Genomic DNA, 12,329 nt, shown 5'->3' with positions numbered 1-12,329 from the left:
ATGCTTTCATATAAACACGTTTAATTGGAAAAAATGCTCAACATTGCAAGAGCAGAGAAAAACTAAAGCATCAGATACAGCTCCAACCACATAATACCAGGCTAAATAGCTTAACCGTCACATAGCGTACTAAAATTTAGTACGTAAGAGTTTAAAGTTTTTATGTGTAAACCTGAGAAAAAGTGACACTCTAGAGAGAAAAAACACAGCAGAAAACTACATGAGCCCACATAACCTTTTAGTTTAAATTTAATTTGTCAGATAGAAGTTATCTATGTACAATCAGTGTGCATTGTAACAATTCTGTCAATAAAGTCATTCAAATCTTCTAAAACATTAACCTGCTGCATAGCACATTTGACATTATTGCCCATGTTGAAGAGGGAACACAAATGGATTTACAATAAATTTTGGCTGATTTGGATTCTGAAGTGTTTAGTTATTTAAACTCTTTCTTTAAAACCAATGCACCTGAAAAGCTTTCCAGAGCACAGTTTAACTGGGTATTTCTTGCCATTTCATTACAATCACAACACTGACAGTTTAGTAGCAAAAAAAAAAAAAACACCCAACCAAAAAAACCCAACCAAAAAAAACCCCCCAAAACAAAAAAAACCACCAACCACAAAACAACCACAAACAAAAAACCAAAAAGCCCCAAACATGTATCTAAAGTATCCAATAAAAAGAGCACTAAATGGAATAAAATGTTCCCTTCCCCATTTTTACATTCTGAACGGTGATTTCATCAAGGTATTTTATTAAAACATTTAAGTACACTGATTTTGTTTCCATACTTGTGACAAGAAGGCCTGAGTTGGTGGGAAAAGGAACAGCCAAAAAAAGCCTGAGAGGGAAAAAAGCTCATTTAATTAATTTACAATAATTTACAGCCATTTGTTTGTGTTCTTCTTTTTTATTACTATTATTTTTTAGTTTGTTTATTTTGTAAAAAGGCATCATAACTGATCACAAACAGGAGAAATCCTGGCTATTTTACAGTTATAGGTACAGAATTTAAATATTCAAGCTTGTGATGAAAAGCGGCAAGGTGGTCTCAGTGTACAATGTAAACAAGTAGCTTTGGAAAGTGAACAAAGTCCTTGAGAGTTCTTTATTTACTAAGAAACAAAAGAAAATAAATTCCTCATTCCTTCCTGAAATTTGAGCACAGGTCAGTGTTTAAAAGTTCATTTACAAACATAATTTAAAACATGTTCAGCCTAAACCCACTTTGACATGAAGAGTTTTATAGTAAGATCCAGTCTGAAAGGGGCAGTGTTGAGGTCCCTGTAAAAGTAAACATCTTCCATTTCTTAAAAAAGAGTGCCACAGTATTTGCAGCACAGTGCAGCATAAACTTTAAATACAAAAATATTTTTCTTCTGTTGGGATAATAGACCTTGCATCCTGGAAAGAAGTAACAATACTGCTACTGATAGAATATCCAGTCCATATCTTTCAAGTCATGTAAGGCAATTACTGTGTTAGTTTACTGTATATGGCTAAAAGAAGGTCCAGAAAATGTCAGTCTTTGTTATGTTTTCCGGCTACTCCATGTATGTTCAGGTGTATTTTTGTGATCTGATGAGTGCTCAAATGGAGATCTGTGTCCTAGGGGAGATCTTGAACCATAAGGAGACCTCTGATCTAATGGTGACCTTGGGCCACTACCTGAAGCTCTGTGGTCCATTTGCCAGTCTGAGTGGTACCTATAATCTCTAGATTTATGATGGCTGTACTCTGAAGTGGAGCGGTGATCTGAATGTACCCTGTGGTCTGAATGGGAACGGTGATCTGAATGAGCCCGGCTGTCTTTTAAACTTGCTTCCAGGTTTGACCTGTGGTCTCTGCTCCTGTAGTCATCTAACTTTCTATGTTTACTATCACTGTAGTATCTAAAAAATAGAAATTTTTTGTATTAGTGTTACTAAGAATACATTAAGAACTACAATTATGTCAAATCAACATAACTGCATTAGAGAGATATCATCTTTGCAATTTTGCATTACTCAAAAAGATGTTTTGGTGCTTGCTACAAGCACACCACAAAACCAGGAAAGGAATTCTGAACAGATTTTAAAATTGCTGAAGAAACTCACCTGCTGTCTTGTTTGTAGTGATCCCAGTCTCTGTGATCTTTTCCATTGCTGAAGGCTGAATAGGGCCTTTTTCTAGAGTCACTTTTCTTGTAAGTATCTCCCTGGTGCCTGTCTTTATGATGATCGTGGTATTGTGACAAATGTCTATCAGAAGAGTAACTGTCCCTGCTACTGTCATCATGGTTTGTATTCTCCTTCAGTCTTTCCACATCTGTTTAATAAAGCAGAGGTTAAAAGGAAGTCTCAAAGTCTTTTGTTCACCTAATTCAAACAGCCCTTTTACTGGTCAAATGTAAAGCAGTTTGAAAGTGACATTATAATTTGACAGAAACAAGATCTAAATAGTTGAAAGACAAATGCACTAATGTGAGTGAACTGGAAGAAACCTCAGAAGGAGGAAGCAATCTAGAATGTACATGTGTAGGACTTGGAAACTGAACCTTTCAACCTCTTCATTCAGTCTATGAAGCTATATGTGGCCCAAATGAGCAGTGAGTAGAGGTGTCTTTAGTAGAGCAATTTTAGACAGAAAGGCAGCATCTTTCTCTCTAAGAAGGGATGGCTTTGGCATGAGTAAAAATCTTCAAGGTACACCTTGTTAATGAACGACTTTCAGTGGTATTCCAAAAATACATTATATTGATTTTAAGTCCATGAAAATATACTCCAAGTGTTACATAACACAAGAAAAAAGCAAATATTACAAGACAACAGGTGTAAGAGCATAGAAAAATCAGTGTTATTGTCAACAATAAAAGACAGCCCACAACTAATAAACTGTAACTTCAAGAAATAGCTTGCTTTCTTACACGGTAGTGACATTAGAACAGCTACAAATAGGCACAGAATTTCCAAGAAATTTACAGGTTTTGAGTAGACCTCTCTCCCTCCCCAAAATTAAACATAAAAATGTTTCCAAAGCTGTTTTTTAAAGGATGGTCAAATAACTTGCTAAAACCAGTAAATACCAGCTTCAGACTGCACTTAGCTGGATTTCATCAGCAAACTAGTGAAGTTTCACTAATCAGCCTATCTCTAGGCTGACAGATCTAGGGAGACACATCTAGGAAACATGTGAAATGAAATAAACATGAAAACTGAAATATCTAACAGAAGAATATACTTAAGGTTTCTTACCTGGATTTCTAATTACATGTGTATTCACATTGCTGCTAATATTCTGGTCATTGTGTTGCTAAAACAGACAAGTACAAAAACTCATTACTAAATCCCAAATCCCAAAGTTCCCCTGAATTCATTAGAAAAATATCCTAAAAAAAGAGACTATACAACCAGAAATACTACTTGAAGGGTATTTCTGTATTCTTTGTAATACTTTAAATTTAACAGAAGACTTATAATACTTAATATATATTTGTGTATTTAGAAAGGGTCTGAAAATACTACCTGAGACTCTTGGCGTTTTTTAATTGCATGTTTATACAGTTTGTGCAGTTTTCTGGCATCAAATTCTGTAAACTTAGAGACAAAAATCCACAAATTTCTGAGGAAGAAAAAAAGAGAAGTTATAATTCTTCTATACATTTGTTTTTCTTGTATTCTATAACAGAACATGGATTTAACTAATTATTTGAACAGTACTTCAGTAAACCAGAAACACTAAAATTTACACACTATTGCCTAGCTGCACAGCAAACATTACCTAGCTGTATTTCAAACATTTGAAACATTAATTAATTCCTTTAACAATTTGTCACTTTGTAATATTTTTACATACTCCAGAGTGCAAAATGCATACTATAAGTACTAATAGCAATTGTGTTAACAGAATGATTGGTGAAACTACTTAAAAACGTAGCCATCAGTTTATATATGTCTTCTGAAAGTTTGTTTGAATTTTGAGTTTTTACCACTCAGTAAATAAAAATTTAAGTAAGTAAAAATTCTTCCACACTTGAAATCTCTTAGTGTAAGACAGTTTATAGGCTCTGTAATAAATATCTCAGTTTTGTGAATCCTTGTAGATTCATATCCATAAGTTACACTTACATAGTTTTGAACTCCCAGAAATTATATTTTGTAATGAAATAAAAAAAATGCAAACAAAGTGTTTGATGACAATACTAATGCTGAGAAGTGTAATTTGCATGTTTTTTTCTAAAGACTAGTTTATTTGATACTTTGAATCAGATTATTCAAACTAAATAATAATTTAGAAACTATCAATGTGGCAAACAGTCACATTGCTTCCAGCTGAAACATGCATTTTAAAGATTATTTTCTACTGATAACTTCTAATGACAATTAGCTGTACTATTAACTAAAGTAATAGGAAATATATAGAAATTTCCTTTTTTTTTTTTATTTTGTTTAAATGGAGTGCTGTAGGAATAGAAGCAAAAATAATCTATCCTGCTGCCAGTTCTCTAGAAATATTAGTTTGAATCAAAGAGTCTAAGTTCAGGACATAGTTTAGTGGGCATGGCGGTGGGTTGATGGTTGGACTTGGTGATCTTAAAGGTCTTTTCCAACCTAAACGATTCTGTGATTCTATTTGACCTACAAGCCTTGTTTCATGAAAATATGAGTACGTTTTTCCACTGAATTCCAAAGCCTGATCAAAGCCTCTGAAGCCAAATGAGAACCTGTGAAAGAGGATGGAAGTGGCATGGCAATAAATTTGTGCCTAATCTGTGCTCAAAGGAATGAAAGAAGAACAAATCAAGTCTTTTACTGTCAAGACGCCAAAACCATGAAGAAAAAATTTGCTTCTATGATCACAGGTAACCAAGCTAAAGTATAGGATTCTTTTAGGCAAATTTACAGGTGGAATGCTTAAAAGAGTACAGAATACTAGTGTTCAGAAATATCTGAAGTGTGCAGGCTCAGGAAGCAACAGTCTGCTCCTCCAATGTGATTATTTAAACATTGTTATTTAGGTCTAGAGGTTTGCAGAAGTAGACAACTAGTCAATAGTGTGCCTAACGACACCTGTATAACTTTACAGAAGTTAGAAGTAGCTTAACTACACTTCTTAGCAAAGATAGCTGAAATACATATAATGTTGTAGCATTATTATGAATAGTAGTTCTATTATGAGTTTCTGCTTAAAGAAATACAACATTTACCAAAATATTAAACATGGATCTTGTTTTTGTTTCTCAGATCACCTTAATATTTTGAGGTACGGCAAGTAAAAACAGCAGAAGCATTCTACACTAACATTAAGTCTTCAAGAAAATGAAACACAAGCTTTTGTATATGGAAGTGCAGGATGTATTTTCAACCATAAAAGATTAAAGTATGCACTCTGATAAAAGTAACTCAAATTGCACTAAGAACTTAACAATTAAATATAAGTTTACAAACCAACATTTTTTCTTAATTTTTTAAAATTGTCACCTAAAAAATGAAAACTCTTCTTTCATTTTTTAAATACATCTGAGTAAGTTATGATAAATACTTTTATCAAGTCATAATTACTATGTAATATGTGTAGTATAATTTTAGAGTATATTTTAAAATGAATAAAGAATTCTGCAACTCAAAATCATACAAAGTTCAACAGAAATCTACAATTACCTATTTTTTGCAGGAATTAAAAAAAAAACAAAAACAAAACAAGCCTCAAAGTTGAAAAAACCAGATCCTTAAAGGTAAGAATTCCTTTCCACTAAACACAGTCTAAGTAACAAGTTATCTAGTGTTCACTTTCAGTTGCAAGAAGTGAGATGACACCACCTACTGGAGAAAATGCACTGCTATACAGTATGAAAAAGTCAATCCATCAGAACCATCTGTAATCATCTTTTTATAGATTCCTATTTAAAACAGCAGAAAGATATAAGAAAGGGAGAATAAGAAACGAGAGAAATAATTTAAAACTATTCGGCTTAATGGAAGCAATTACAGATTGTCAAGAAAAAATGTGGAGAATAACTTACTTTCTCCACTGTTTGATTTGTTCAGGATTTGTGTACTCCTTTAGACATTCAGTAATGTGATCCCCAATTTTGATTAGACACTGTCTGGTATGTTCCAGCTGCTCTCTTTCAGAAAGGCCCTTCTCTGGTCGATCCAGCTGTTTTAATGCTGCTTTGACAGGCCTCATTCTTTCTTTGCACTGTAAAATGGAAAAAAGGAATGTATTAATTAAAAGAAAAAAAGAATTATAGAACGGGGGGGGTGATGGGGGTAAGAGGGGGCACAATGAGGGGAGAGTGTGTGATGGGGGAAGAGACAAAGACATCTCTTAAAAGTGTTTCACAGGCATCCTTTGGAAAAAGTTGTATTTTAAACCCAGTTGGAAATTTACTGCTCTATGAAACCATTGAATTGTATAAAATAACAGGTATCAAGGATATAAGGAAGCACTAATTTATATAAAGGATTTTCTGAGGAAAGGGATTCATTACAACTGGGTTTTACAATCATAACTTTCAGCACAAGCATATAGGACAAGACTTACACTTTTCAGCACCTTGAAAGCTATATAAACTCAATGTCAGAATTAAATATGAAAGGGTTCAGTACGTTTGAGATACTTTCTGCAACACTTAAGCCTGGCATTCAGCAGAGGATTAACACTGCTTCTCTTAGCTGTTTTTAAACCTCATTCCTATGGAGATACTAGCAGAATGTGCACTATCTACAGTAAAGCTAGTTTGGGTATGCCTGTATTAGTAACAACAGTGATGACAACACAGATACGTGTCATATGTGCATTCTTGAATTTTCACACTCTGAATCACATGTTTTAATAATAAGTCCAGATAAAACTCGTTAGCATGAGTTAAATTAGACACTTGCTTAGGAACACCATCCAACTACAATAGCAGGGTAAACAGATGAAATGCATATTCTCCTTGTCACAAAGAGCCAAATTTGTTAAGCCTACAACCCACAGTAGTAATTTCCATTTGAAAGTGTAGTTAAATATTCTAATTAGACCGCTTCTGATCATGTCATAATGATAGAAAGTACATTCCAGAACAAAAAGCCTGGACAAAAAAAAGTTTTTCTATACACAGAACCAACCTAGATTTACTCCCAGTAAGAACAAAAGGAAGTCTGCAGATTAAAAAAAAAAAACAAACAAAAAAAACAAACAACAAAAAAAACCCCAACAAAAAAACCCCAACCAACCAACCAAAAACAAAAATATTGTTTGTTTTTTAAAACTAAACAAATGTTTGGAATCATATGAAATGGATTATCACCATTACCATGTAAGCATCTAGGGACAGCTCAGAAAAATCAAGGAAACTATTCCATTGCCAGATCATACCACTAAGTAATTAAGGAGCTGCATTACATATTGCACTAGCCACAACTTAAAGTAGCCTTTAAAAGACAGCTTACATAGTGTACTGCTTAAATACAGAAGTGATCAGAAAAACATAACTGTACATGGATATCAAGTGATTTTCTGTCACTTAGCCACACAAACATATCCACCTGAATCACTCGAGGCTCATCCTGGAAATCACAGGAGAGTTACTTGATGTTTAGAATAAAACCATACATAGACTAGTCACTGCCATACTCAAGAGAATCATACTTGCATGTCACAGCCAGCACCCACAACAGCCCCAATAAACCTGGCTGGCAGAAACAAATAACTGTCAAAATCTGAATGAAACACCCACAGAGAGGAGCTGCTCAAAGTAACTCACTGTTACCTTTCCAGAGGCCCCAGCCAACCTATAAAACCTTACAGAAATTGTGTATATGTACCTTTTTTCCTCTAATATTGATTCTGTTCTTAGTCAGAAGTAGTGATTAAACAAAATTCTTTTGGTATCAGAGACACTACTCCAGCAAGGTGTTTCTAAGGGCTTTAGCATTTGTTCCTTGCTGTGTCTACTAATTTATAGAGTCGGCAATACTTCAGGAGGGAAGTGCTGAAACTTAATTTCTCATGCTATCTTACAAAGAAGAAAGACATATAAGGTAAGAAGAAGGCAGAGACTCCAACAACTGCATTGAAGTTCATTCTTATGTGTTCTTTAAAAAGCAGAATACACAAGTTATTCTTGAGGATATATCTTTACAGTCTGTATTCTAAATCTATTCAGCACACAGACTACTGGGTAAGTTTTCATACTATCTTGCATAAATACAGTAAACACAAAACTGCTGGAATGAAGACAAAAATTACTTTAGTACAGTGTCAATAACACTCATTGATTTGAGACTTCACTAGCAAAAGCTCACTTGCATTACTGTGCCCAGTATCAGAATCAAGAACATCGGATATTGCCCTCATTTAGACTATCAAGCATAAACACTAACTTACAAAAAGGGACTTACCACACTAAAAGTTTTCTGATCCAGTTCTTCAGATTCTTCTGATATAGGAACTGGTTCACTAGTTGCAGTAATATGAACTGGAGTATCCAGCAATGGAATTTTTTTAGTTTTTTCTTTATTCTCAGATTTGATTTCATTTATCTAAGAACAAGATATAAATACTTTCAAGTAAACATTATTCTGGCTCTGGAATTATTCTATATGACAATCCCCCTAACTACTGCATTCTCTTCAATAATAAGAATAAAAACTATGCTGATATTCAGTGACAGTACCATTTACTCTCTCTGTAGGATGGAAAAGGAAAATGGAAAAGGAATAAAAGAATTTCTTGCACACACTTGTACTTTCAGTCCAACTAAGATATGTATCATTGAAGACGTAATTTCCCATTTCAAATGCCTGTCCTCACGGTTTCAGGTAGTAAAAATAAAACTTAGCTGTTGTAAAAGACTTCAAGGAAATGACAACTGATCAGATCCAAAATATCTTTTAATCTCAAAATCATTTATGTATACCTAGTGGCTTTTTCTAGTGCTATATAAGATAAATAAACCTAGTTACCTTCTCTTCCTTTACTTCTTTTTCTTTCTGTGTGGATTCTTTCACTTTGTTTTCTCTCTTTTCTTTAGTATCTTTTTCTTTTAATTCTTTCTTATCCTCTTTTTCTTTTTTCTCTCTTTTCAAATCCCTCTTATTTTCCTTTTCTTTTATCTCTCTTTTTTCTTCAGCTTCCTTCTTTATACCAGTATCTGGCTCAGGCTTTTCTTCATTTTCTTTTTCTGCTTTAATTTTTTTATGTGGCTGTTTCATGGAAACAATCTCATCCTGCAATATGCAAGCATATATGTCACATCAAAATGTGTTCCTATCTATACAAGTTTCATAACTATCTGATTAAAACATACTTTATCTGTGCATTTTCTTCCTTTTGGACATAGATTTAATATGTATCAAATGGAACTGAATGCAGTTGTAAAGAAAGATGAGAACTATTCACTCACCTCCTTGATGTGACAAAGAAAGCACTGATTTAGCAGTGATAGTGGGGGTGAGAATTTATGTCCATTTAACTTAGAATTAACTTAGAATTCTGTCCCTCTAAAAGGTAGTTAGGCTCCGAAGAGCTAAAAACTATAAAGGAAGTAGGTCTTGCAAAACTGAGCAGATTGGTCAGGACACTCAAGTAATGGGAATGTTAGAAGACCTCTGTCTGTAACTTTTTACCAATCCCATATTAAACACTCACAGGAGAAGGTAACAGGGTCCCAACTTTCTCTTTTCCAGAGGTGTTCTTTTTACTAGGCTTAAAAAAGAGTCTTAGCTACGGATTGTCTGATGGGAGCCCATGTAATTAATTATTTGAGGGTGAACAAAATACCACTCCACTTGTCTTTATAATATTCACTTACAAGGTCTTGAGATGGAAACTCAAATCCTTCCAGACACAGAAAAATACTATAATAAGTAACAAAAGTATTACATACAGGTGCAAGAATTATTATCATCTTTGGATGATAAGAGGACAAAAGGGGACAGCATTCTAGGCACTTTCCCAAAACGTAACGAGTCAATCAACTGACTGGCAGTATTTTCTGTTTTGAGTGAGATGAAGTCTAACACTCATTTTTTAAGTAGTCTGAACATTTAATTTGCTTAATTTTAGGATTCAGTTGCCTACATTAATTTATTGGGAGTTGTGACAACACGTACAGTTCTTAGTCTTACATTCCAGACAAATTATTGGATCTATAAACATAAGCCAGTCTACTTTCAATTTTTTTTTTCTGCCTTTACATTTTATTCCTCATAGTACCATTTGAATACATACAGGAATGCTTTAGTTAAAAATAACTATCTTTTATAGATCTATCACAGGTCTTCTAAGGCTGACTTAGTTTTAACTATGTATTCACATAAGTATTTTTTCATCTAGAGTGAGTTGACAATTACAATGGTTTGTAATAGTTTAAGATGGCTATGCAAGACACTTAATTTAGTTTATCTTAAACCAAGTAAGAAGTATTTTAATGATACATACAGATTTGCACTAACTTATTTCAACTACTTCCAAAGTCATAAAATTAGCTGTGACATGACCCTAAACTTCACCTAATTTATCTGTAATGGTTTCTGCTGTGTGATAAATGTTCGACATAAAAAGACCCAACAAAAGTAGAGGCCTAAAGGAACACATCAAAAGTAAGAAAACGCAGCAAGGTTAAATAGTCAGTTAAATAGTCTTTTTGGATAATGAAAGCTATGACATATACAGGAGCTTTCACATGCAAGTCTTGAAATACCATTTATTCATGCTGATCATTCTAACTGAGCTTGACATTTTTTTCCTGAGCCTGGATAAAAAACTTCACCTGAGAAATCACTATCAGCAGTTAGAACACATTAGATAGAAACTTTAGGTTTATAATTGTGTGTTACGTTAGGCTTGCATTTCTAACAGATACAATGCTAATGTCTTTAAAGAATGCTGAAACTGAGCAATGCCACTTGTAATTAGACCACAACATTTTTTTTATAATTTAATTTGGAAAACTACTCATAATTCCTCAGTTACTGGCTTATCATTAAATACATACAGTCTTCCATGTGCTTGTCCTGATGTACACATCAACTGTAGTGGCCACAAGAAAAGGATGACATTCAGGTGCTTTGATTTTATTAAGTCAAACAGAAGACAAAATAAAAACTGATACTAACAGGAAGAACTGAATAGCCATCTTTACCATATGAAAGATATTTACCTTGCTATCCTCATCATCATCTTCATCAGATTTTTCTGAGGGTTGTGGTGAAGAATCACTTTTTATTTCTTCTTTTATTTTTGCAGCCTTTATTACCTTATTCTTCTTAGTTCTTGTTTTCCTCCTCTTTGAATTGCCCTGAAAGCAAATTGGCCTCTTTAATATGTCAACTGACAAGCATCTTTGCACCACAGTTGCAAAAAAACAGATTTGTTTTTACATCAAATAGAGAGTTCATTTTATTTTATTTATTGGTACTAATGACCACCACTTTTCTCAGAACTGGAGACAGAGCACAGTGCAACAGTAGTTAGGCTCATGTAATATGAAAAGCAATACAGAGTAATACTACACAAAGAAAAAGAGCAGAACTAAATAAGAAAAAGAAAAGGATCAGCTGACATGTCCATAAGCTTATTGTTTTATCTCACTAATGAATGCCAAATTTTACTTACTGCACCAGCAAGCCTTTGTGCTTCCTTCCTTGCAAGGTCTTTATTCAGTAATTTAATGAGGTAGTCTGCACGGGTCTGTAACTGCTTTGCCTGGGGTTTCTTATCTGGATCATCAGGCAAAATCTGAGGAGAATAACAGTAGTATCACGGCTATAAGTACATATTATCGAGTTTGAAAGATGCTAGCCTGGAGCACACAGAACAGAAAAAGCTGCGTAAAAGGTAGAAAACAATCCACTTCAACTATACATAGCAAATATGCCAGCATGCTTGAAGCAATGGAGAATTTCTTAAATGTCTTCATTTCTCTCCAATCATGCAGCCAATGCAGAGTCTTGGAAATTGCCTTAAAATTTAAAACAAACTCAAGAAATCAGCCACAGATTTCCGTTTCCACTCTGATAGTCTATCTAAGAATTCTGAGCTCCTGTACCAGTAATCCTCAGAACTGCTGTCTCTGTCTCCTCATTCATCTTCTAAATGCAGAATAGGGTATTGCAGATGCCAAAAATATAAATGGGTAGTTTCAAAGAACAGGCAAAATAATGGACAGCAGGAGTAGGAATCATTACTAACCTAATCTGGACACAACCCTGGCTCCTCAAATCCCAAAGCTATAGGTTGTTGGTACTATCACAAAGTTTACTTCACTCCAGTCTTTTCCTCAATACCTGTTGCTCACTAGTACAGCTATTCTCATGTTGTGAATACAAGACAGCTTCAGGTGAAGAACCTGG

General features: G+C 34.1%; 1 protein-coding gene across 3 annotated transcripts in view; it reads right to left on the bottom strand.

The window, feature by feature from the left end:
* Positions 1–225: 225 nt before the first annotated feature.
* The window catches only part of CHD1 (chromodomain helicase DNA binding protein 1), a 58,128-nt gene continuing 46,024 nt past the window's right edge, over positions 226–12,329 (bottom strand). For all 3 annotated transcript variants that reach the window (XM_049796291.1, XM_049796292.1, XM_049796293.1), the window contains exons 29-37: positions 11,593–11,715; positions 11,138–11,275; positions 8,940–9,203; positions 8,376–8,516; positions 6,008–6,186; positions 3,510–3,606; positions 3,240–3,297; positions 2,103–2,313; positions 226–1,898 (exon numbers count right to left, since the gene is read on the bottom strand). In XM_049796291.1, coding sequence (XP_049652248.1) covers positions 1,538–1,898; positions 2,103–2,313; positions 3,240–3,297; positions 3,510–3,606; positions 6,008–6,186; positions 8,376–8,516; positions 8,940–9,203; positions 11,138–11,275; positions 11,593–11,715 — 1,572 coding nt within the window. In that variant the 3' untranslated portion in view covers positions 226–1,537. The remainder of the gene's footprint in view (positions 1,899–2,102; positions 2,314–3,239; positions 3,298–3,509; positions 3,607–6,007; positions 6,187–8,375; positions 8,517–8,939; positions 9,204–11,137; positions 11,276–11,592; positions 11,716–12,329) is intronic.

Source organism: Accipiter gentilis, chromosome Z (assembly GCF_929443795.1).
Source record: "Accipiter gentilis chromosome Z, bAccGen1.1, whole genome shotgun sequence".
Taxonomy (NCBI): domain Eukaryota; kingdom Metazoa; phylum Chordata; class Aves; order Accipitriformes; family Accipitridae; genus Astur; species Astur gentilis.
This window is presented reverse-complemented; position numbering and strand designations above follow the sequence as displayed.